Source organism: Papio anubis, chromosome 18, assembly GCF_008728515.1.
Source record: "Papio anubis isolate 15944 chromosome 18, Panubis1.0, whole genome shotgun sequence".
Taxonomy (NCBI): domain Eukaryota; kingdom Metazoa; phylum Chordata; class Mammalia; order Primates; family Cercopithecidae; genus Papio; species Papio anubis.
Window position 1 is genome coordinate 46,890,662 of NC_044993.1, and position 25,036 is coordinate 46,915,697.

Here is a 25,036-nt window from a genome sequence, read left to right on the forward strand (position 1 = left end):
GCCAATAGTTGAGAAGTGCCTGGCACATATAAGCATTTGATTCTATTTTAGTGGTTATTTTATTCCATATAAACACACAGACAGAGCTTTGTATCATCTTCATTCACCTCTGTATCTCCAATGCCTAGAACAATGACTGGGGCATGCTGACTTGGTGCTCAGTAAATATTGACTGAAATATTGACACTTTTTTTTTATCTAAATTGCCCTCACTGCTGGCTTCTGACATGATGCTCTTTCCACTGTAATATACTGTTTGACTTTGTCATGGTTTTTTTTTTTTTTTTTTTTTTTTTTTTAAAGATGAAGTCTCGCTCTGTTGCCCACGCTGGAATGCAATGGCATGATCTTGGCTTACTGCAACCTCCACCTCCCGGGTTCAAGCGATTCTCTTGCCTCAGCCTCCCGAGTAGCTGGGACTATAGGCTCATGCCACCACACCTGGCTAATTCTGTGTATTTATGTTTCTTTTTCTCTGAAGAAACAGGGTTTCACCATGTTGGCCAGGCTGGTCTTAAACTCCTGACCTCAAGTGATCCACCGGCCTCAGTCTCTCAAATTGCTGGGATTACAGGCATGAGCCACTGTGCCCAGCCATGATTTCTTTATCTAGTCTGATTTTTTTTTTTTTTTTTTTGAGACAGAGTCTTGCTCAGTCGCCCAGCCTGGAGTGTAGTGGTGCGATCTTGGCTTACTGCAACCTCCACCTCCCAGTTCAAGCTATTCTCATGCCTCAGCCTCCTGAGTAGCTGGAATTACAGTTTCCCACCACACCCAGCTAATTATTTTTGTATTTTTAGTAGAGACAGGGCTTCGCTATGTTGGCCAGGCTGGTCTTGAACTCCTGGCCTCAAGCAATCTGCCTGCCCCGGCCTCCCAAAGTGCTGGGATTACAGGCATGAGCCTATCTAGTCTGATTTTTAACATTAGAAAATTAATTTAGAAGAGTAGATCAAAATGAAGGGGAACATGTGGTGCAAGTGGCAGAAACAGATCGAACTGGCTCAACAAAAACTCAGGACTGACTCATGAAACTGAACATTTCAGAAGTAATTACTTCAGAAATGGTTGCATCTAGGAGCTCAGAGTAAATAATAATCAAGATTCTTACCGCTTAAGCCCAGGAGGTCGAGGCTGCAGTGAGAGCTATGATTCTGCCACCGCACTCCAGCCTGGGTGACAGAGGGACACACTATCTCAAAAAAAAAAAAAAAATTCTTGCCAGGCACAGTGGCTTACACCTGTAATCCCAGCACTTTGGGAGGGCAAGGTGGGAGGATTGAGCCCGAGAGTTTAACCTGCCTGGGCAGCATAGTAAGACCCACATCTCTACAAAAAATAAAACATTTAGCCTGGCATGGTGGTGCATGCTTGTGGTCCTAGCCACTGGGGACGCTAAGGCGGAAGGATTGTTTGAGCACAGCAGGTTGAGGTTGTGCCACTGCACTCCAGCCTGGGTGACAGAGCAAAACCCTGTCTCAAAAAAGAGAAAAGGAACGTGGAGCCATGGGAATTAGGGAGCGAATCCTGCAGGCAGCCTGTTGGGACCCCAAACCAGAACTGAGGCAGAGGAAGCAAGGTTGGGGGGGGCAGCAGAAACATACATGGTTCATAGATTTTTTTTTTTTTTTTTTTCAGACGGAGTCTCACTCTGTTGCCCAGGCTGGAGTGCAGTGGTGGGATCTCAGCTCAATGCAACCTCCAACTCCTGGGTTCAAGTGATTCTCCTGCCTCAGTCTCTTGAGTAGCTGGGATTACAGGCGTGAGACACCATGCCTGGTTAATTTTTCTATTTTTGGTAGAGTCAGGGTTTTGCCATGTTGGCCAGGCTGGCCTCGAACTCCTGACCTCAAGTGAGCCACCTGCCTCGACCTCCCAAAGTGCTGGGATTGCAGGTGTGAGCCACTGCACCTGGCCCGTAGATTCTTTTGTACAAATCAACCAATACATAAAAATATGAGCAGCGAGTGGACACATGTTTCAGGTGTGTCCTCGAGGAGTAAACGGTACACTCGCCTGGGGGTTCCACGGCAGTGGACAGGACATGACAGTCAGGAGTGACTGAGCCCCCATGGAGGCAGCCAGCTGAGGGTGCTGGGACAGGCATGGGGCCCCGTATTAGCCTGGGAGCCAGGGGCCACTGGAGGACCAGGCGTGTCGGCCCAGGGCCTGCTGCCCCTCTCAGACCCTGGGCAGGGCCTGTCCTGGGGGCTCAGCCTGTCTGTGTCCTCATCCCAGGGAGGCCGATGAGCCGGCCAGAGGTGCCTGCTGCTGTGCAAGGAGAGGGCTTTGAATACAAGTGGCACTTGGGGTAGAGCCCACCCCACCCAGCTGGTCTGGGAGCTGAGTCCCACCCAGTGGTCCTTGCATCTGAGGCTGCGCACACGCTGTCCCAGGGCCTGACTGGCTGGGCCCCTGAGATTTCTGCCTCTGGCCTGAACTCCGCTCTGACTTACGACTCCATCCACTTCTCCCTGTGTGGCTTTCCTTTGCCTTTTTTTGCAGGGGGAGGTGGGAGACAGAGTCTCATTCTGTCACCAAGTCTGGAGTGCAGTGGTGTAATCACAGCTCACTGCAGCCTCGAACTCACAGGCTCAAGCAATCCTCTCACTTCAGCCTCCCGAGTAGCTAGGACCACAGGTATGTGCCACCAGCCCAGCTAATTCTTTTTTCCCTCGCATTTATTTATGACAACTGACGTGTCTGGAGAATTTCCTGTGGGTCAGGCCTTGTGCTGCTAATAACAGCTAAAACCTGTGAGTCTTACCACAGGCCAGGCCCTGTTCTAAGTGCTTTACACACAGTAACTCACTGAATCCTTTAAGCAGTTGTATGCATTTGTATTATTTCCCTCACATTCTAGATGATGAAACTGAGGCACAGAGAGGTTGAGTAACCTGTCTGAGATCACAGAGCTCTTCAGTGGCAGAGCCGTTTTAGATGCATAATGGTCACAGCAGGTCCCTTCCAACTGCCATAAGCATGGTACTCAACTGGCAGTTGAGCCGACAAACACAGAGCAGCTTCAGGCCTTGATCAAGGTCACACACTGGGAAGTGCTGCAGTTCTGAGGGAAGGGGTGGAGGTCTGTTTGGCTCCCGACTCAGCCGGAGGGTCTTGGATCCATGACCACTTTCAAGTTTGTCTTTTTTTTTTTTTTTTTTTTTTGAGAGGGAGTCTCGCTCTCTCGCCCAGGCTGGAATGCAGTGGTGCAATCTCGGCTCACTGCAAGCTCCGCCTCCCAGGCTCACACCATTCTCCTGCCTCAGACTCCCGAGTAGCTGGGACTACAGGCGCCCGCCACCACGCCCAGCTAATTTTTTGTATTTTTAGTAGAGACGGGGTTTCACCGCATTAGCCAGGATGGTCTCGATCTCCTGACCTCGTGATCCACCTGCCTCAGCCTCCCAAAGTGCTGGGATTACAGATGTGAACCACCACGCCCAGCCTCGTCTTTTTTTTTTTTTTTTAAAGACTGAGTCTTCCGGCCGGGCGCGGTGGCTCAAGCCTGTAATCCCAGCACTTTGGGAGGCCGAGACGGGCGGATCACGAGGTCAGGAGATCGAGACCATCCTGGCTAACATGGTGAAACCCCGTCTCTACTGAAAAATACAAAAAACTAGCCGGGCGAGGTGGCGGGCAACTGTAGTCCCAGCTACTCGGGAGGCTGAGGCAGGAGAATGGCATAAACCCAGGAGGCGGAGCTTGCAGTGAGCTGAGATCTGGCCACTGCACTCCAGCCTGGGCCACAAAGCGAGACTCCGTCTCAAAAAAAAAAAAAAAAAAAAAAAAAAAAAAAAAAAAAAAGACTGAGTCTTCCTCTGTCACCCAGGCTGGAATGCAATGGCACGATCTCAGCTCACTGCAACCTCCGCCTGTCGGGTTCAAGTGATTTTCCTGCCTCCGCCTCCCTAGTAGCTGGGATTACAGATGCCTGCCACCACACCTGGCTAATTTTTTTTTTTTTTTAAGTATAGACAGGGCCATGTTGGCCAGGCTGGTCTTGAACCCCTGACCTCAGGTGATCCACCCACCTCGGCCTCCCAAAGTGCTGGGATTACAGGCATGAGCCACCACACCCGGCTCCAAGTTCATTTTGGGACAGATGGTGGGCAAGACTGGGAGCATAGGCCTCATTTGACAGAGGGGGAAACTGAAGCCTAGATTGTGTGGCCATCTTGCCCAAGCGGGCACACACAGGAAGTGGCAGAGCCCAGCCAGAAATTGAACTGGGACTTTTCATGCACAGGCTGGTGATCTTCCTCTGCAGCCCCTGCCTCCTGCAAGCTCTTCCTTCTCTGACTCAACAGCCCTGGCCTCTCACCTTCCCACACCCTCAGATCTCAGTCTTCCCAGGCCTGCGTTCACATGTCATTTATATCCGGGAAGAGTGGCCCCTCCATCTCTTCCTCTCAGGCCTCCCCAGGTGCCTGCCATGGCTGCAAGAGTATGGGGGTAGCCGGCATCCCCCTTACAAGGAAAAAAGAGATAAGACCAAGGGAGAGAACCCTTTCCCCCTCTCCAGGCTCTCCTTTCCAGGGTTGTTGGTCCCATGACAGATATAACACTTAAGGGCAGGTTGGGCGCGGTGGCTCACGCCTGTAATCCCAGCACTTTGGGAGGCTGAGGCAGGCAGATCACCTGAGGTCAGGGGTTCGAGACCAGCCTGACCAAATGGTGAAACCCCGTCTCTCCTAAAAATATAAAAATTAGCCAGGTGTGGTGGCACACACCTGTAATCCCAGTCACTTGGGAGGCTGAGGCAGAAGAATCTCTTGAACCCAGGAGGCGGAGGTTGCAGTGAGCTGAGATTGTGCCACTGCACTCCAGCCTGGGAGACAGTGAGACTCCGTCTCAAAAAAAACAAACAAACCGGCTGGGCGCGGTGGCTCAAGCCTGTAATCTCAGCACTTTGGGAGGCTGAGACGGGCGGATCACAAGGTCAGGAGATCGAGACCATCCTGGCAGACACGGTGAAACCCCGTCTCTACTAAAAATACACAAAAAACTAGCCGGGCGAGGTGGCGGGCGCCTGTAGTCCCAGCTACTCGGGAGGCTGAGGCAGGAGAATAGCGTAAACCCGGGAGGCGGAGCTTGCAGTGAGCTGAGATCCGGCCACTGCACTCCAGCCTGGGCGACAGAGCCAGACTCTGTCTCAAAACAAACAAACAAACAAACAAACCGAAACAAACCAAAACAAAAAAACACGTAGGGACAGTCCCAGCAGTGGGCTGGAGGGGGCTGGACCCACAAGCCTCTTGCTGCTGTCTGAGTGCACACTGCTGGAGAAGTCTGGGCAGAGTCCAGGCCTAGTGTGGTGTGAGGTTTGTGTGCATGAAGGGAGGGAGGTCCAGGTATCAGAGGTCCAGGGACTGTGGGTCTCAGCCACAGCACCTTTCCTGGGGGACAGGAGCTGTCGTAGCCTCGGGATCTCACCATCTGTGCTCGGGAGCCTCTGAGGCGAGAGCTCCGCTCCAGCCTGGCTTTACTTTCCCCCAGCCTTCCTGTCTTCACAAAACCATGTTGGTTTCACCGAGAGGTTAGTTCCAGGCCTTGCAGCTGACATCATGGAGTGCAGGGATTCCCCGCGCTGGCCCACGCTGAAAATAGGGGACTTGAGTTCCAGTCTTCCTTCTGCTACCAACCGGCTTTGTGACCTTGAACAAGACTTCCCCTCCCTGATTCCATCCTCATGTCACATCTGAAGCCTCCAACTTCTGTACTGAGCTCAGGACTCCCAGGCAAGCCCACGGAGTGCCCCATAGGGTCAGAGCCGTAACAGGACTTGGAAAATAACCCAAAAATTGGTGCGTGGGTCTTTTCTTTTCTTCTCTCTCTCTTTTTTTTTTGTTGTTGTTGTCCACGTTTTAATTTCCCTATGTAATAATAATGGTTTGCTATCACTTTTCTTTTTTATGTATTTCTTTTTTTTTTTTTGAGACGGAGTCTCGCTCTGTCGCCCAGGTTGGAGTGCAGTGGCGCGATCTCGGCTCACTGCAAGCTCCGCCTCCCAGGTTCCAGCCATTCTCCTGGCTCAGCCTCCCGAGTAGCTGGGACTACAGGCGCCCGCAACCGAGCCCGGCTAATTTTTTTTTTGTATTTTTAGTAGAGACGGGGTTTCACCGTGGTCTCGATCTCCTGACCTTGTCATCCGCCTGCCTCGGCCTCCCAAAGTGCTGGGATTACAGGCGAGAGCCACCGCGCCCGGCTATTTCTTATTTTATTTAGAGACAGGGTCTCGCTCTGTCACCCAGGCTGGAGTGCAGTGGTGTGATCATGGCTCACTGCAGCCTTGACCTCCTGGGTTTAAGCAATCCTCCTGCCTCAGCCTCCGGAGTAGCTGTGACTGCAGGTGTGCACCACCATGCCCAGCTAATTTTTTTGGTTTTTAGTAGAGACGAGGTCTTGCTATATTGCCCAGCCTGGTCTTGAGCTCTTGAGCTCAAGTGATCCTCCCACCTTGGCTTCCCAGAGTGCTAAGATTACAGGCATGAGCCACCATGCCCAGCCTGTTCTCACTTTTCAATGAGGAAAATGAAGTCCAGAGCAGGCCAGTGACTTCCTTGGGGTGACCAGAAGGGGTGGCTACACACAGGTGTCTACATCCCAGGCTTCCCAATTTCCCTTCTCTCTGTCCTTACCCCTCACTACCTTCCTTCCATTTCCTGCTGGCACTAACCCAAGCCTCAGCCCATCAGCCAAGACCCACCTGGCTTGTGGAACCTGTATTCTAATGAATAGAGACAGACAAAAAAGTAAATGGGGCCAGGCATGTTGGTTGAAGCCTAGAATCCCGGCACTTTGGGAAGCCCAAAGTAGGAGGATTGCTTGAGACCAGGAGTTCGAGCCCATCCTGGGCAACATAGCAAGACCCTATCTCTACAAAAAATTTAAAAAATAGCCAGGTGTGATGGCACGCACCCGTAGTCCCAGCTACTCAGGAGGCTGAGGTGGGAGGATTGCTTGAGCCCTCAGTGAGTCGTGATTGCGCCACTGCCTCCAGCCTGGGCACAGAGCAAGACTCAGTCTCTACAAAAATACATACATAATTTTTTAAATTAATAAAATGTAAAAGTGAAAAAACTTTTTAAAATGTAAAAAAAAAAAAAATGTAAAAGTGAAATGTTCATTCGAGACAAGAATTATGGCAGGAAAGGATAGCCATTCAGTGGGGGAGCCAGAGACGAGGGGTATGGTACAGGGATTGGGGAGAGGGAACTCCAGGCAGAGAGAAGAGCTTGCACAAGGGCCAGGAAGTACCAGATGGCTCATCACCTTCACACAAGCAGCAAGTTGCTGGAGCTGGCATAGGTTGAAAATGAGGCATGAGGCTGGAGGCATTGGCTGAAGCCAGGTTAAGAAGAGGAGAGGAGGCCAGGCGTAGTGGCTCATGCCTGTAATCCCAGCACTTTGGGAGGCTAAGGTGGGCAGATTGCTTGAGGTTAGGAGTTCCAGACCAGCCTGGCCAACATGGTGAAACCTCGTCTCTACTAAAACTACAGACCAAGCTCAGTGGCTCATACCTATAATCCCAGCACTTTGGGAGGTTGAGTCGGGTGGATCACTTGGAGCCAAGAGTTCAAGACCAGCCTGGCCAACATGGTAAAATCCTGTCTCTACTAAAAACACAAAAATCAGCCAGGCGCGGTGGTGCATGCCTGTAGTCCCAGCTACTGGGGAGGTTGAGGCACAAGAATCACTTGAACCCAGGAGACAGAGGTTGTAGTGAGCCAAGATCGTGCCACTGAACTCCAGTCTGGGTGACACAGCAAGACTCTGTCTCAAAAAATAATAATAAAATAAAAATAAAAGTAAAATAATTAGCCAGGCATGGTGGCACACTCCTATAATCCCAGCTACTCAGGAGGCTGAGGCGGGAGGATCGCTTGAACCGGGGAGTCAAAGATTGCAGTGAGCTGGGATTGTACTGCTGCACTCCAGCCTGGGTGATAGAGACTCCATCTCAAAAAAAAAAAAAAACAGAAGCGCAAAGGAGCAGCAAGGGATTGGGGTGTGTCAGGGAGCCCTAAGAGAAGATGGGGTTCAAGATTTTCTTTTTTTTTTTTTTTTTTTGAGACGGAGTCTTGCTCTGTCACTCAGACTGGAGTGCAATGGCGTGACTTTGGCTCACTGCAACCTCCACCTGCCAGGTTCAAGCAATTCTCCTGCCTCAGCCTCCTGAGTAGCTGGGACTACAGGTGTAACACCATGCAGCTAATTTTTGTATTTTTTAGTAAGAAGCGGGGTTTCACCATGCTGGCCAGGCTGGTCAGGCTTTCCGACCTTGTGATCCACCGCCTTGGCTTCCCAAAGTGCTGAGATTACAGGCATGAGCCACTGCACCCAGCCTAAGGAATTTTTGGGGCGAGGTCTGCGCTCACCCAGGCTGCAGATGCGGTAACCCGGTCAGCTCACGCAGCTCCGCCTCTCAGGTTCACGCGGGCCTCCTGCCTCAGCCTCAGATGCTGGGACTGGCGCCCATGCCTGGCTGGTACAACCGCTGGTAGAGCGGGGTTTCACCGTGTTAGCCGGGCGGTCGATCTCTGACCGCAAATTGATCCGGCCGTTACCGACCTCCCAAAGTACTGAGACAAACAGGCGCAGCGTCGGCAAATTTTTTTTTTTTTTTTTTTTTGAGGCCAGTCTCGGCTCTGTCGCCCAGGCTTTGGAAGTCTGTCGGCAGATCTCAATGCGCTGCAGCTCCCGCCTCCTGGGTTCATGCCATTCTCCTGCCTCAGCCTCCCGAGTAGCTGGGACTGGCCCGCCACCTGCAGCCCTGCTGGTTTTTGTATTTTTAGTAGAGGAGACGGGGTTTCACCGTGTTAGCCAGGATGGTCTCGATCTCCCGACCTCGTGATCCGCCCGTCTCGGCCTCCCAAAGTGCTGGGATTACAGGCTTGAGCCACCGCGCCCGGCCAATTTTTTTTTTTTTTAATTAGAGAAAGGGAGGTCTCACTATGTTGCCCAGGCTGACTTTGAACTCCTGGGCTTAAGTGATCCTCCTGCCTCAGCTTCCCATAGTGATAGGATTACCAGCATGAGCCACAGCACCCAGCCAACCGCCCCCTACCCTTTCTTTTTTTTTTTTTTTGAGACGGAGTCTTGCTCTGTTGCCCAGGATGGAGGGCAGTGGCACAGTCTTGGCTCACTGCAACCTCTGTCTCCCAGGTTCAAGCAATTCTCCTGCCTCAGCCTCCCAAGTAGCTGGGACTACAGGCACCTACCACCATGCCTGGTTAGTTTTTGTATTTTTAGTAGAGACAGGGTTTCACCATGTTGGCCAGGCTGGTCTCAGACTCCTGACCTCACGTGATCAGCCCACCTTGGCCTCCCAAAGTGCTGGGATTACAGGCGTGAGCCACCTTTCCTGGCCTTATTTTATTTTATTTATTTATTTATTTATTTATTTATTTATTTATTTATTTATTTTTGAGACGGAGTCTTGCTCTGTCGCCCAGGCTGGAGTGCAGTGGCGCGATCTCGGCTCACTGCAAGCTCCGCCTCCCAGGTTTACGCCATTCTCCTGCCTCAGCCTCCGGAGTAGCTGGGACTACAGGCGCCCGCCACCTCGCCCGGCTAGTTTTTTGTATTTTTTAGTAGAGACGAGGTTGCACCGTGTTAGCCAGGATGGTCTCGATCTCCTGACCTCGTGATCCGCCCGTCTCGGCCTCCCAAAGTGCTGGGATTACAGGCTTGAGCCACCGTGCCCGGCCTATTTTGTTTTTAATAGAGATGGGGTCTTGCTATTTTGGCTAGGCTGGTCTGGAACTCTTGGCCTCAGGGGATCCTCTCACCTCAGTTTCCCAAAGTGCTGAGATTACCGGTGAGAGCCAAGTCGCCCAGCCAGGGTTCAAGATTTGAGAGGTAAGGAAGTTCTGGGTGACAGTAGAGGTTGGGAGGGACCATGGAGAGAGCCAAAGGGAGGCCCCATGTGGTCAAGGGGGTCAGCAGGTGGCATGCCTCTAGGACCCGCTGTGGGGAGCCCCAGCTGCATGGGCTGCCGGGGCGTGAGCTGCCACCACTGGGGGGTGCTGCAGGGGAAACCTGTCTGGACTACAGCCCCAGTTCCCTGTCCGTCTCCAGTGGCCTGTGGGGCTGCTCCCTCAACAGATGTTGGTATTTCCCTGGCGCACTTGTTCCCACGTGGCCTGGTGGGCAGTGCCCAGGCAGGCCAAGGAGGCAGAGAGCAGGAAGGGGAAGCCCCCCCTGGTTTCTATCTCACACCAGGGACCCGGCAGGGAAACCCCACAGGTCCTAAAAAGAAAGTGGCAGCAGTTGTTCTCGGGGAAGACCAAGAAACCCCATCCTCTCCCTGAAGATGGGAAATCCAGGGCGGGGCTGAGGGTGGGGCTGTGCTGGAAGGGAGATCTGTGGTCCATGCGGCCCAGCCCTGACCATGGCTTCTACAGAGCAGAAACACCAAGATTATTCTTGGGCCTGGCTGAGCGCTGATCCTGACCTCACTCAACCTGAGCCTGGCCACGAGCTGAGCCCCGATCCTGGTCATTGACTGAGCTCTCATCCCAGCCCAGGCCTGGACCCCCTACTGAGTCCCAGTCCCAGTCAGCACCTTGGCCAAAGACCAAGCTCTAGACCCAACCCTACAGGCCACAAGCAAAGCCCCAGGTCACCGATAGCTGTGACCCTAAACACAGACACAGCCAGGATATTGGCCGGGGACTAGGCCGTGAGTTCAGCTGTACACTGAGCCCCTGATCCTGATTATAGACTGAACTCAAATCCTATATCTGACTCTGGTTAAAGATGGAGACAGAGCCCTTGACCCTGGAAAAAGCCCTAACCCTGGTCCCAGATATGGCCTCGGACCTAATTTTATCCAGCCCTGATCCTAGTTACAAACTGAGCTCCAATCCCACCATCACACTGAGCCTCTTCCTGGCCCCAAGCAAGGGTGCATCCCAGCCACCCATTAAGCACTGACTCTCTTTGCACCACCTTCCTCAGCCATCTGGTAAACCATAAGGGAGTCAGATGACTCAAAACCCTGAGTCCCCTAGGGTGGGCAATCCCCTTACCTGGCCATCCATCTTTGGAAGGACAGTAGACCCTAGGATGGTGGTGGCAGAGCCGAGAATCAGGAGGGGATTTGGGACTCTGGGATCAACCAGTGAATAGGGCTGGATGGCTCACCCAAGCATGGGGCACTGAGGGCAGAGCTGGCCGTGGGAGCTTAGCAGTGAGTCTGGAGCTTGGGTGTCCTGAAACCCCAGCTTCCCGTCACCCCCCATCATACCTCCCACCCCCTCCGGGAAGGGAAATTACATTTCCCCATTTTAGCAAGGGGTGGCGAGAGGGAAGAGTGAGTGAACACAAAGCTGAAAGTACAAGCAGGACGGAAAGTGAAACCGGGCACAGCCCCCAGTATAAGACCCCCCCTACCCAGGAGATGGCTGACCAAAGAGGCCGGGCCCCGCCATGGGCCAGACGGCAGGCAACCTTGGCTGGCGTGAGTTTGAAGCCAGGGATGGGGGGCTTGGTTGAGTTTGGGCAGAGGATGGACGAGCTTGGCTGGTGCATGGGGTCGAGAGCTGAGAGCAACAACTTGGCCAAGACTGAGGGTTTGGCTGGCTGCTGGATGGCAGGGGAGGCTGGAGTGACTGGCTGGGGGCCTGGGGCAGTGGGGTGGTGTTTTGACCCAGGGCTGGGCAGAGGATGGGAAGGAAGCCTTGGCTAGCAGGAATGGGGAGGGTTGGACCAGTGATTTGACAAGGACCAGGTCTAGACAGATAAATGAAGAGTTTGGAGTGAATAAGCAGAAGCCAAACAGCTTGGCTAAGACTTAGAATGGGGCCGGCTGAAGGAAGAACAGAACAAGTGCTGGCACAAGTGGGGCGCTGGGACCAAGATGTCAGCAGCCTCACTGGGTCAAAGGTCTTTAGTCTGATGTTAGAAGGAGGTCCAATCTGTGGCTGGTGGCTGCAGAACTCAGGGGCTAGAACCAAAGCAGTAGGCAGAGGAGAAGGTAACATGCTACATAGGGCAGGTAGGGACCAAAGGCTGGAAGATGGAGACAGAACCTTCAAAGGCCAGAGCCAATGACCCAGGATCGGCTGCAGAGGGTAAGGAGGGGGTCTGGGGGCTCCAGAGCTCAGGTCGGAGATGGCACAGCTCACTTATGGTTGGGCTTGATCCACCAGGGCCTGGGGGCACCACCCTGTCCCCAACATTGAGCTAGGAAGAACCCCACTCTGCCTTAAGTCTCCAGGATGTCAGAGGGTCCGAGTGGCCCCCAAGCCAGGGAGTCTGAATGCCAGAGATCTTAGGTTAGGCAATGCCCACCACATCTAGAAGTCCATGAGGGAGTAGACGTCCATAAAAGCTCCCCTTCACCTTTATCGGGATATTTCGAAGAGCAGAGCTCAGGGATTAGAGATTGAGAGAGGACAGGGAAGAGGCAGGGAGAGTAGGGAGAGTAGGATGGACTTCGGGCCAGTTTTGGTTTGTGTTTCGAGGAGAATTGTGTAACTCTTGTGCTTGCTAGATTTCCTCTCCCTGAGGGGGAAATTGATGAATACTGCCCTCTTCCTAGAGCGCCCATCCGCTGCCCCTCTTTCCAGGAAAACACAGGTCAGGAAGCACACTCGGAATTCAGCCATTCTGGGCTGGGCGCAGTGGCTGATGTCTGTAATCCCAGCACTTTGGGAGGCCAAGGCAGGTGGATCACCTGAGGTCAGAAGTTGGAGACCAGCCTGGCCAACATGGCAAAACCCCTCTCTACTAAAGATAATAAAAATTAGCCCGGCGTGGTGGCGCATGGCTGTAATTCCAGCTACTCAGGAGGCTGAGGCAGGAGAATTGCTTTAACCCAGGAGATGAAGGTTGCAGTGAGCAAAGATCGCGCCACTGCACTCCAGCCTGGGTAACAGAGTGAGACTCTGTCTTAAAAAAAAAAAGCTCCCACACTGTGGATTCGCCCCAGGCAGGTTACCCTGCCAGGATCCACCTGCCGTGATGGAAACTGGACCAACCTGTCCTTTTGATTCCCTGGGATAGAGCCTCTGGCATTGCTAACCCATCCCTGGGGACCTCATGGCCAGTTCAAGCCATCAGAGCCGCTTGACTGAGCCCAAAGAATCCTTGGCAGAACATGGTGTGCCCACTCCTGGGGCAGGTGGCTGCCTCCCTCTGGGGAAAACCCATGGGCCCTGCATTTGGAAAAATCTGGAATCCAGTCCTGGTTTCCCACCTTCTGGCTATTTGACCTTGGGCAAGTCAACCTCACTGAGCCTCATCTGCAAAATGGGGAGAATAATAGCACTGAGGCTGCCACATGTGGTTGTGCAGGTTGCTCACTGAAAAAGGCATTTGGCCAAGGGAGTTTATGGGGGTCAAAAATCCAGCCTCTGTCCCGGCACAGTGACTCATGCCTGTGATCCCAGCAGTTTGGGAGGCTGAGGCGGGAGGATCTCTTGAGGCCAGGAGTTCAAGACCAGCCTGGGCAATGTAGTGAGACCCTGTCTCTACAAAACAATAGAAACAGTTAGGCACAGTGGTGTGTCCCTTTGGTCCCAGTTGCTCGGGAAGCTGAGGCAAAAGGATCACTTGAGCCCAGAAGTTCAAGGCTACAGTGAGCTGTGATCAAATCACTATACTCCAGCCTGGGTGATAGAACAGAACTCTGTTTCAAAAGAAAAAAAAAAAAAAAAAAAAACAGGATCAGGCTTCTGGTCTTTTTGCAAAAGTGGGCACTCCATACAGAGATGCCATATGGGGACCATGCTGGCTGCATCGTGGGGTTTGGTTTTGTTTTGTTTTGTTTTGTTGAGACGGAGTCTGGCTCTGTCGCCCAGGCTGGAGTGCAGTGGTGTTATATCAGCTCACTGTAGCCTCTGCTTCCCGGGTTCAAGCGATTCTCCTGCCTCAACCTCCTGAGTAGCTGGGATTACAGGCATGCACCACCATGCCTGACTAATTTTTGTATATTTAGTAGAGACAGGGTTTTGCCATGTTGGCCAGGCTGGTCTTGAACTCCTGGCCTCAGGTGATCCGCCCGCCTCAGTCTCCCAAATTGTTGGGATTACAGGCATGAGTTACCGCACCTGGCCTCCACTGTGGTTTTGAGGAGGCAGAGGAATGATGATGGTGAAAGTGGCTGCACTATGCTCACAGCTAGCACAGGCTCAGAAAAGGCATGTTCCGTTCCTTCTCCCGAGTTCTCAAGCTCTCTCCCTGTCTCGCTCACCCTCTCCCCACCTCTCCAGGGCTCAGCCTGTTGCTGCTTCCCTTGCTCCTGGTTCAAGCTGGTGTCTGGGGATTCCCAAGGCCCCCAGGGAGGCCCCAGCTGAGCGTGCAGAAGCTGCAGAGGGAGTTCACGGTCAGCCTGCATCTCGCCAGGAAGCTGCTCTCCGAGGTTCGGGGCCAGGCCCACCGCTTTGTAAGTCCCCATAATGCAGCTGGTGCTGGGGACGGGCAGACCCCTAATCCCTTCTGGCCCCCACTAACAGACCTTGCCCCCCAGGCGGAATCTCACCTGCCAGGAGTGAACCTGGACCTCCTGCCCCTGGGAGAGCAGTTCCCTGATGTTTCCCTGACCTTCCAGACCTGGCGCCGCCTCTCTGTGAGTGAGGGCTGGTGGAATGGGGCGGGTAGCTTGTGATAGACTGGGGCCAGGGTGCAAGATGAGGCTGGAGATTGAGCTGGAGATGCATTGGGGATAGAACCTGGATGATGTTGAATATGTCATTGGACATAAAGATGACAGGCACGGTGACTCACACCTATAAACCCAGCACTTTGGGAGGCCAAGGTGGAAGGACTGCATGAGGCCAGGAGTTCAAGACTAGCCTGGGCAACATAGCGAGACTTTGTCTCTACAAAAGAATTTAAGAGTTAGCCAGGCATGGTGGTACACACCTTTGGTCCCAGCTACTCAGGAGGCTGACATGGGAGGATTGCTTGGGCTCAGGAGTTGGAGGCTGCAGTGAGTTATAATCCTGGACTCCAGGATGGAGGACAGAGGGAGACCCTGTCTCAGAAAAATAAATAAACTGCCAGGCATGGCGCTTCATGCCTATAATCCCGGCACTTTGGGAGGCCGAGGAGGGCGGATCACCTGAGATCAGGAGTTCAAGACCAGCCTGACCAACATGGAGAAACCCCGTCTCTACTAAAAATACCAAATTAGCCAGGTATGGTGGTGTGTGCCTGAAATCCCAGCTACTCAGGAGGCTGAAGCGGGAGAATTGCTTGAACCCAGGAGGCAGAGGTTGCAGTGAGATGAGATCGCGCCACTGCACTCCAGCCTGGGCAACAGAGCAAGACTCCATCTCAAAACAAACAAACAAACAAACAATAAAGATGAAGCTGGAATAAGGAAGTGGGGTTAGGAAGAGGTAAGAGTGGAGCTGGGCATGGAATGCGGCAGGCAGGGGACTGGCATGAGACTGGAGAGAGATCACAGCGGCATGGAGGGTGGGTGGAGGTGGCACTGGGGGTGAGAATGCGGATAGCTAGAGATGAGAAGGTTGGAGATGAGGGTGAACATTAAGCAGGGGATGGAGAAGGGATGGGAGTTGCTGGTGGGGAAGGGAATGGATGGGGTTGGGAATGAAGTTGGAGATGGGATGGAAAAATTGAAAGAGTGAGTCTGGGCACATAGAGGAAGGACGGAGTTGGGGTTAGAAATGGGAATGGGGCTGAAGATGGGATGGAAACGCGTGGGCAGGAGGTATGATGGGGTGGTGAAGGAGAGAAGGGAACAGGGCTGCAGAAGGAGAGTGCTTCAGGGACTGAGAGGGGTGGGTTAGAGAAGATCATGGGCATGGGAGTGAAAGGGAGGCTGGAAAAGGAGATGGGGCAAATGTCCCAGACAGTGGAGATGGAAGGAATGGAGACGGAGCTGGGCTGAGGTGGGGAAGAGCTATGGGGATAGACTGGAGGCTGGAGTGTGGAATGGGAAGGAGACCTGGATAGGGAGGGGGTGGGTGTGACATGTCCATCCTTGGCCTGTGGGCCTTTCCTGACCATCTGCCTTCCCTTCAGGACCTGGAGCGTCTCTGCTTCCTCTCCACCACGCTTCAGCCCTTCCGTGCCCTGCTGGGAGGGCTGGGGACCCAGGGCCGCTGGACCAACACGGAGAGGATGCAGCTGTGGGCCATGAGGCTGGACCTCCGCGATCTGCAGCGGCACCTGCGCTTCCAGGTAAAGCCCGGCCACCCCAGACCACGTGGGAAGGAAGACTCGCTGGCTTATCCAGTGATCCCATGCTCTGAGTGTGTGTGAGTGTGAGAGTGTGAGCATAACTGTGACTGTGTGGGTCCAACAGTGTGAGAGTGTGACTTATATATAAGAGTGTGAGTGTGTGGGTCTGTGAGTGTGAGAGTGTGTGACTGTGAGAGTGTGGGTGTGACAGTGAGTGTGTGTGGGTCTGTATGAGTGTGAGCATGACTGTGTGTGTGTGGGTCCGTGAGTGTGTGACTGTGAGAGTGTGTGAGTGTGTGGGTCTGTGAGTGTGAGAGTGTGTGAGTGTGTGGTCTGTGTGAGTATATGTGACTGTGAGAGTATATGGGTGTGAGTGTGTGGAGGGGTCTGTATGAAGATAGCGGCTGTGAGAGAGAGCTGTGTGCATTGGGTCCCGTGGGTGTGTGTGACTGTGTGTGGGTCTGTGAGTGTGACAGTGTGTGGGCATGACTGTGTGTGGGTCTGTATGAGTGTGAGTGTGACTGTGTGTGAGTGTGTGGGTCCATGAGTGTGAGAGTGTGTGTGTGGGTCTGTGAGTGTGAGCATGGGTGTGACTGTATGTGGGTCTGTATGAGTGTGAGCATGACTGTGTGTGTGTGGGTCTGTGTGAGTGTGAGTGTGACTGTGTGTATGTGGGTCTGTATGTGTGTGACTGTGAGTGTGTGAGTGTGTGGGTCTGTGTGAGAGTGTGTGGGTGTGACTGTGAGTGTGGGGGAGTCTGTATGAGTGTGAGCGTGACTGTGTGTGAGTGTGTGGGTCCGTTGGAGTGTAAGAGTGTGTGAGTGTGTGAGTCTGTGAGTGTGAGAGTGTGTGAGTGGTAATGGGTCAGCCAGGGGTGGTGAAGGTGTGTGAGTGTGTGTGGGTCTGTGAGTGTGAAAGTGTGTGAGTGTGTGGGTGGGTGTGTGAATGTGAGTGTTGTGTCAAAGTGAGGTGTGTGGGTGAGAGTTTGGGTATAGGTGTGTCAGTGTGTGAGGATGAGTGTGAGTGTGACTGTGTGGGTATGTGAACGAATTTTTTTTTGTTCTGAGACTGAGTCTCACTCTGTCGCCCAGGCTGGAGTGCAGTGGCATGCTCAGTTCACTGTAACTTCTGCCTCCCTGGTTCAAGCAGTTATCCTGCCTCAGCCTCCTAACTAGCTAAGATTACAGGCATGCACCACCACGCCTGGCTAATTTTTTTTTATTTTTAGTTTCACCATGTTGGCCAGGCTGGTCTCGAACTCCTGACCTCGTGCTCTGCCCGCCTCGGCCTCCCAAAGTGCTGGGATTACAGGCATGAGCCACTGTGCCCAGCCATGAATGTGTTTTGTGTGAATGTGACTGTATGGGAATGAGTGTGACTGCGTTGTGAGAATGAGTATGTGTGTGAGTGTGTTCGTGTGTGTGCGCGGGCGTGTGCAGCCACACCAGGCCCTGGTGCCGCCCCTCAATCTTGGCATTCTCCTGGGGCTCCATCTTGAACAGGAGGCCATTGGGCTGTGAGGTCACTCGGGGTTTGTCCTGAGCGCCCAGCACAGCGTCTGCCTCCTGTTTCCCTTCTCCCTGTGATTCTCTGATGTCACCCAGATCTTCCAGAACCTTTCAAAGGGAAATCAGAATTTCACACTTAATGAAATGAGAATAGAAAATGCAAGTAGCAGAGCCAGGCGTGGTGGCTCACGCCTGGAATCCCAGCACTTTGGGAGGCCAAGGCAGGTGGATTATTTGAGGTCAGGAGCTCAAGACCAGCCTGGCCAACAGGGTAAAACCCCATCTCTACTAAAAATACAAAAATTAGCCAGGCATGGTGGTGGGCACCTGTAATCTCAATGACTCGGGAGGCTGAGGTAGGAGAGAATTGCTTAAACTGAGGAGACAGAGGTTGCAGTGAGCCGTGATCGCCTCACTGCATTCCAGCCTGGGCGGCAGAGCGGGACTCCAAGAAAGGAAGACAGAGAGACAGAGAGAGAGAGAGAGAGAGAGAGAAAGGAAGGGCAAGCAGCAGGGAATCTGAGCTATGTCACCCTCTGCCTGTTGCTGACCCAACCCAAGAGCAACCTTAACAGCAGAAACTTCCTGAACCCACCCCTCGGGGCAGTCCTTGGGGTGATCTAGCTCTGTGAGCATCCTCTTGCTCCTTGACTTCCATTTTCTCGAACTGAAAGATGAGGTGAGACGCGTTAGCGGGTGACATCATGGAAGATCAAGTAGGGAATGTCCGGGGAAATCATGACCTTGTGGTCACTGATGTCATTAGAAGCCGCTGGGCACAAATAGGGAATGAGGATTCGCTCAGGTTCTCGGCCTGGCCCCTCCCTAACCCATGGCTTCTCCTCACAGGTGCTGGCTGCAGGATTCCACCTCCCAGAGGAGGAGGAGGAGGAAGAGGAGGAGGAGGAGGAGGAGGAGAGGAAGGGGCTGCTCCCAGGGGCACTGGGCAATGCCTCACAGGGGCCGGCCCAGGTGTCCTGGCCCCAACTCCTCTCCACCTACCGCCTGCTGCACTCCTTGGAGCTCGTCTTATCTCGGGCCGTGCGGGACTTGCTGCTGCTGTCCAAGGCCGGGCACTCAGTCTGGCCCTTGGGGTTCCCAACATTGGGCCCCCAGCCCTGATTGGGTGGCTTCTTAGCCCCCTGCCCTTCACCCTTTAGTACTTTAGGACTGGAGTCTTGGCATCAGGGCAGCCTCCGCATCATCAGCGTTGGACAAGGGAGGGCTCTTCCAGCCCCCTGCCCCAGGCCCTACCCAGTAACTGAAAGCCCCTCTGGTCCTTGCCAGCTATTTATTTCTTGGATATTTATTTATTGTTAGAGAGATGATGGTTTATTTATTGTCTCGGAGCCTGCTGGTCCTCCTTGGGCCGAGCCCCCATGCTGGGTGCCCAATAAAGCACTCTCATCCACCCCTGGCCTCCGCTTATCTTCTGGGAAGGGCTGCTGACACCCAGAGGGCAGGGCAGCCTGGAACGGGGTCAGCAACCTCTAGCCATCCTGAACCCCTCTCTGCTCCTACATTTTTGGGGTCCCTGGCCCATCTTCCCCTACTATGTCCTGCTCCGCCAGGCAGTTGCCATAGTAACCAGTGGCATCCTGAGGCCGAGCTACTGTTTTGGAAGCTCAAGGCAGCTCATCTTTGATTCTGAGCAGTGCTCCTTAAGCCCCCCTAACCACCTTCCTTTGGCCTGGATGCGACTCCAGAGGTTTGTGTTACGCCTGCTCAGTTCTGAGGGTCTTGGTGCAGGGAGTTGGGCTGGGAAGCGGAAGTCAGAGAGGGAGGCCTATAAGGAGAATGATCGCTGTTCCCTCTCAGTCTTCCTTGCAGTCTTTATTTTTTTTATTTTGCTTTTAAAAGATGGGGGTCTTGCTATGTTGCCCAGGCTGGTCTCGAACTCCTGGTCTCAAGCGCTCCTCCCACCTTGGCCTCCCAAAGCTCTGGGGTGACAGGGATGAGCCCCCGTGCCCAGCCTCCATGCAGTCCAGATAGCTGACTCAGTCTGGAGAGGAACCAGGGAAGGCACCCTGAGACGTGGTCTCAGTGGAGTAGGTGGTCCACCAGCCTGTGTTGGAGAATCAGACTCCTTAAGTCAAGGTCTTCCCAGATGTCTGGTTTTGCCTGCTCCATGAATGATACATCAAGACGCTGAGGCCCAGAGGGTGGAGAGGATGTGTCCACGGTGGCAGAGGGAGCAGGGCTCAGTGGCGTCGGAGCGAGACTTCTGGCCCCCACTCAGGGCCTGGCTCCCAGAGCGCCAGGTTTCAGTCACTGGGGCTTAGGCCGGCCCAGACGGGCTTGCAGCTCCTGCATCATGCCGGGGTGCATGAGGTCAAACCTGAAGGCAGAAGTCAGGCCCATGAGAATGGGTTCCCAGGTGCCCACGGTCTCTTCCCCACCCCAGCCGAGTTGCCCTGTGCCTACCCATGTCCCAGGGGCCTTCTCCTGGCTGGCACCGGGGTCCCATCATGCCTCAGAGGGCTTGGCTCTGGGGGTTCCTCTGGCTGGAGGGGTCTCTGCTCAGGGGCCGACAGTTCCTCCTCAGGAGGATTGGGGGCTGGGGGCTCCTCCTGCTGCTCCAGGGCTGGAGTCCGACGAAAAGAAGGCCGGGAGCGACGTTGTGAGGAGCTTCTCAAGAGGTACACGCGGCTCCTTGGGACAGAGACGTCTAGGAGGGACCCAGGGAGCGGGGCCTGCAGGAAAGGGAGCACAGAGGACCATGGGACCAGCTTCAGGATTCCACTCATTCCCCCCCCAGACCCCACTAAGAGCCCTCACCTCACTCCAGCTGCTGGCAGCACCTCCTCTGGCACTGCCTGTGGCCTCAGCCGTCTCGGCTTCCCCGACTGACCCGGGCGCAGCTTCTGCAGGGGCCTGGTGTGTTGGCCACTCCTCCTGGCCCCTGACGTCTTCCAGGCTTTCTGGCTCAGTCTCCTTGGCCTCTGCCCTCCAGCCCCCGGTCACCATGAGACCCTCTGCATCAAGGAGCCTTGGTGCCTCTCCCTCAGGGTGGTGGTCCCCACGCCGCCCCTCACTGTCTTCCCTCTGTTCTCTCTCCTGCCATCCGACAGCCTTTTCTTCCAACAGCATCCACTCTTCTAGAAGCCCTGCAGCCTCCACCATGGCTCCCATCCCGTCTGCCCTCGCTGTCTGGGAGCCCACGCGATCCAGCCCACAGCTGTCCTCTGCACCTGCAGATTCCTCTGCCTCTACCCGTCCTCCCCCAGGTCCTCCCTCCCTGGCCTCAAAAGCCTCTGCTTGGCCACCTCTGCCTGCCACCTCTTCCTCTGCTGAGCCCTCCAGGCCAAATTCCTGCCCACCTGCATGCTCTCCTGCTGCTGTCTCTTCCCTTTCTTTCAAGTCCCAGCCTTGCCCAAGCGCCCCTTCCAAAGCTTCACCAGCACCAGCCGCGCTGACGTCTGGGTCCACCTCACCCCCCATAACCTCAGCAGCCACAGTGCCAGTCTGTGTGTCCTCACGGTCCTGGAGGTCCACAGCCACCGCCTGCAGCCTCCAGCCTCTCCTGGGTGTTCTGTCAGCCTCCGCCTCCCCATCCTTGGTTTCTCTGGCATAGGCCTCTCCCAGTGACAGGCCAGGCCCTGCGTCTGCTCCTGTGCTTCCATCCAGATCCTGGTTCTCTGAGACAGACGCCTCTCCCTCCTCAATTCCACATCCCGTGTCCTGGGTTGTCGGCCCCTCCCCGCCTGCCTCTGGGACTTCTGATAGTTCAGACTCTTGGTCTCCTTCGGCCTCAGCCACCAGGGTCTGGCCTCCCGCAGCCTCCTCCTCCCTCTGCTCGCCATCGGCCGCATCCTCCTGGATATTCCCTCTCTCCATGTCCCTTCTCGTGCGGTTTTCCCAGGCTCCTGGGAAGGCCTCGGAGGCCTCGAGCTTTACAGACTCCGTGTGCCTGGGACCTGCCTCCAGGCTCCTCTCCTGCTCCTCTTTGCTCCGGGCCAGAACTCCCTGGAGCTCCACCTCACCTGCCTCTCTTTCCTCTGGTTGCTTACTTGGGGTCTGGGCACCTCCCATCAGCTCAGGTCCCTGGCCTTTGGTGACCCTGTGTGTGAGGCCACCCCATTCCACCCCCAGTGGGTCGTAGCTAGTCTGGGCCGCCTCGCTCTCCTCCCCTGTGAGCTCCTCCTCAGGCCTGGCCTCTGGAGTTACCTCCAAGTCAGCAGCGCCTTCAGCCTCTCCATCTGAGCGCAGCTCAGCCGCTAGATCCCTGCCACTCCCTCTCTCCTCCTGGGCCTCCTCTGCCTGTACCAGCTCCTCCAGCCTGGCCCAGTCGGCCCTGATCTCCAAGTCCCATCTCATCTCAGCCTCCTTCCCACACAGGTCCGCCTGACCCTCAAAGCTCTCCCCTGCCTCCTGGCCTCCCACAGCCTCCCTCCCTGCTGTCTGGCTCTCAGCAGCCTCTTCTGTTCTCTCAGTGCCCAGGACCTGGGCCTGTTTGGGGAAAGGGCTCACCTCAGCCTCTCTCTCCTCATCCCCCTCCTCCTCTAGGACCCAGACTTTTCCAGTAGCCTCTAGGAGCCTTTCTCCTGGGACTGCTCCATATTCTGTCTGTCTGACTCCCGGGAGGTCAGCCTCCTCTTTGCCTGAGGTTGTCCAGGCCTCCTCCCCTCCTGAGGCTGTCCCGGCCTCCTCCTCCCTGGCCGGGGCTGTCCCAGCCTCCTCCCCGCCTGAGGCTGTCCCGGCCTCCTCCTCCCTGGCCGGGGCTGTCCCAGCCTCCTCCCCGCCTGAGGCTGTCTCGGCCTCCTCCTCACCTGAGATTGTCCTGGCTTCCTCCCCATCTAAAATTGTCCTCGCCTCTTCCCTGCTTGGGGTTGTTCTGGCCTCCTCTCTGCCTAAGATTCCCCAGTCCTCAGGCTCTGCCCCTGGGCCCCACGTCCCCCATGCCCTAGTGCTTTCACAGGCCTTCTCCACCACCACCACCTCTTCTCCTTTCCCAGCCCCTTCGGCCCCAGGCTCCTCAGTTTCCCCTGCATCTGCCTTCCTGACCCCCTGCTCCGTCTCCCGGTTGTCCCCCGCCGCCTTTGGCCCGCCAGCACCAGCCTTCCCCTCTGGCTCCCCGTGCCAGGTCCACTCTGACTCCGCCCCTCTGGCCATCCCTGGCTCTCTTGCCCTGACCTCTTCCTCCTCCTCCTCCTGTTCCCAGATTCTCAGCCTCTCCTCTCTGTTCACTTCCTGCTCATCGGGCTCCTGCCTCTCCTGGGCTTGGCCGCTCCTCTCTTGGCAAGCCCCAGACCCTGCCTTGGATTTCTTTCTGGCCTCCAAGGGGGCACCTGGCTCCTGGCACCTGGCAGCCTTGGCTGTCTCACCAGCCCCACTGTCCTGCCTCTCTGCTTGGGACCCATGGGAGCTGCCATCTCCCCAGCTCCAGGTCTGTTCCACAGCTGAGCTCCCCGCTTCACGTCTTCTGTCCTCTCCAGGCCCTCTCAGCCCTCCAGCCCCCTCGTTTTGGCTGCCTCTAAGGCCCTCCAGGGCCTCCTGGGCTTCCTCCTCTACAATCTTCCCTGTCCTTCCCACGGCCACCGCCCCCAGTTCCTCAGCCGCCTGTGCCTCCCGCTCTACAGTGGGGACTGCATCTCCCAAGAGGTAGGAGACAAAGGTGCCGAGGGAATCCTAGGAAAAAAGAGGGAGGGGAGAGGCATTAAGGGGAGTCCCAGTCCTTTCCCTGGGGGTCCTGGCTGGAGGAGCCCAGGTTAAGGAACAGGGTACTGAGATCTGAGAGGAGAAGAGGATTTGCAGAAGGAACCAGAAAGGGCATCGATTAGGGGTATGAGGACTCATGGGTGGAGGTGGGGCCTAAAATTCAGAAAAGATTAGGCCAGGAGTCTGCCTGATCCTGAGAAAGCAATCTCCAGTCTGAGGACATCAGAAGGAGGAGGGGAAAGGTGAGGCCCCAGGGGAGGTGCCCGGAAGTGAGGCCCCAGGGAATGGGGTGCAAGTCTCTGGCAGCTGTCTGCCCCTCTCACCAGTGCCCCCCTCAAGGCCTGGTGCAGCCCAGGGAGGTGTAGCCGGAGGAAGTCCATCCTGTCTGTCTGTGTCTGTGTGTCCAGAAAGCTGATAATGACCGTCCCCACCCACCAAGACAAGCCAATCTTCCCGAGGACCGAAGGCACTTCCTCTTCCCCTGTGTCTCCCTGATGTGTCCCCACCCCAGGCCCTGCCCACGGCCCCTGATGCCCACAGCAGCCCCCACTGCAGCCCGGGAAATGGGTGTACATCACACAGGGGACTCAGGTGCACATTTGGAAATAAAGGGTAAGGGAGAGGCCAGAAAAGTCAAAGTGGGAGCAGGAGACCTTAGAACTGGGGAGGGGGAGAGGGAGGAGACATGCGGCAATAGCAGCTCAAGTGACTCAGGTCTTGTATGCGCACCTCAGCCATTTCCGTCTCCCCTACAAGCCACAGCCACTCTGCAAGAGGAAGCTGGGGTTTGTGGTTCCTGTTTTGCCTGGGAAGAAAGAGTAGCAGTGAAGAGGGGGCTGGTGGGAGCTCTGACACATTTCAGTGTCATTAATGCTTCCGCCAGGGGCGGAAGGGGCCGGATTGGTGGCTCTAGGGTGCATCCCCTCATCTATGATTAGCCTTGCAAAAGAGAACTTGGCTAAACTTTATATTGTGGCTATCTGTGTCTTCCTCCCACCTTCCTGTGACTTCCTTGATGGCAGATGCCATGTATGAAACGCTGCTGAATTTCTAGAGCCCTGCACGGTAGTAGGATTCCATTTTCCAGCAGTTGAGTGACCTGGGAGGCACGCTAGAGGGGGCACATTCTTTTTCTTTTCTTTTTTTTTTTTTTTGAGACAGTCTCACTCTGTCGCCCAGGCTGGACTGTAGTGTCGAGATCTTGGCTCACCGCAACCTCTGCCTCCCTGGTTCAAGTGATTCTCCTGCCTCAGCCTCCCATGCCTGGCTAATTTTTGTATCTTTAGTACAGACAGGGTTTTGCCATTTGGCCAGGCTGGTCTCGAACTCCTGACCTCAGGTGATCTGCCCACCTTGGCCTCCCAAAGTGTTGGGATGATGGATGTGAGCCACCACGCCTAGACCAGAGGGCACATTTCAAACAGCATTCTGAAGGCCTGGTGGTGAGAAAGAGCGGATAGAGCTGGCACAGCCCATAGCAGAGATGAGGCCGAGGACAAGAAGAGAATGCAGGATGCCACTTTCCACCTAGAGGAAGGTAAGAATATGATTCCTTATTTGGAACTACATAAAGTGACTTTGCTCTACTTCTCTTCCCCATACCCTCCTTCTCCCCTCTCCAGTCCCACTTTCCTATTCCAATTAGGGCAATTGGATGAAATCACAGCATCGGAATCTTAGGCCTTAAAAACATTTAGTCTGGCCAGGTG

General features: G+C 54.8%; 2 protein-coding genes across 3 annotated transcripts; one reads left to right on the top strand and one right to left on the bottom strand.

The window, feature by feature from the left end:
* The first annotated feature begins 10,319 nt into the window (after window positions 1–10,319).
* Window positions 10,320–19,082, top strand: IL27 (interleukin 27). 2 transcript variants are annotated; one of them, XM_003916739.5, is made up of 5 exons: window positions 10,320–11,467; window positions 14,223–14,395; window positions 14,480–14,578; window positions 16,003–16,161; window positions 18,519–19,080. In XM_003916739.5, the coding sequence occupies exons 1-5, from the start codon at window positions 11,437–11,439 to the stop codon at window positions 18,789–18,791; spliced, it is 735 nt and encodes a 244-aa protein (XP_003916788.2). In that variant the 5' UTR covers window positions 10,320–11,436; the 3' UTR covers window positions 18,792–19,080. The 2 variants fall into 2 exon arrangements, with proteins under 2 accessions (XP_003916788.2, XP_009194505.2); XM_009196241.4 differs by lacking the exon at window positions 10,320–11,467 and having other exon boundaries at window positions 13,970–14,395; window positions 18,519–19,082.
* A 388-nt stretch (window positions 19,083–19,470) lies between these two features.
* On the bottom strand, window positions 19,471–24,557 carry APOBR (apolipoprotein B receptor). Its single transcript, XM_003916738.5, has 4 exons — window positions 23,651–24,557; window positions 20,448–23,297; window positions 20,094–20,362; window positions 19,471–20,007 (listed from the first exon to the last, which is right to left on the bottom strand). The coding sequence occupies exons 1-4, from the start codon at window positions 23,900–23,902 to the stop codon at window positions 19,938–19,940; spliced, it is 3,441 nt and encodes a 1,146-aa protein (XP_003916787.4). The 5' UTR covers window positions 23,903–24,557; the 3' UTR covers window positions 19,471–19,937.
* Window positions 24,558–25,036: the final 479 nt, after the last annotated feature.

Bases quoted from the DNA above. Each gene is read 5' to 3' on its own strand.
- APOBR (XM_003916738.5), bottom strand. From the start codon at position 23,902: ATGTACACCCATTTCCCGGGCTGCAGTGGGGGCTGCTGTGGGCATCAG. The intron at 20,363-20,447 runs GTGAGGGCTCTT...CCTTTCCTGCAG, and splicing joins CTGCCAGCAGCTGGAGTGAG to GCCCCGCTCCCTGGGTCCCT. The intron at 20,008-20,093 runs GTAGGCACAGGG...TTCTGCCTTCAG, and splicing joins AGAAGGCCCCTGGGACATGG to GTTTGACCTCATGCACCCCG.
- IL27 (XM_009196241.4), top strand. From the start codon at position 14,153: ATGTTCCGTTCCTTCTCCCGAGTTCTCAAGCTCTCTCCCTGTCTCGCT. The intron at 14,396-14,479 runs GTAAGTCCCCAT...CTTGCCCCCCAG, and splicing joins GGGGCCAGGCCCACCGCTTT to GCGGAATCTCACCTGCCAGG. The intron at 16,162-18,518 runs GTAAAGCCCGGC...TTCTCCTCACAG, and splicing joins AGCGGCACCTGCGCTTCCAG to GTGCTGGCTGCAGGATTCCA.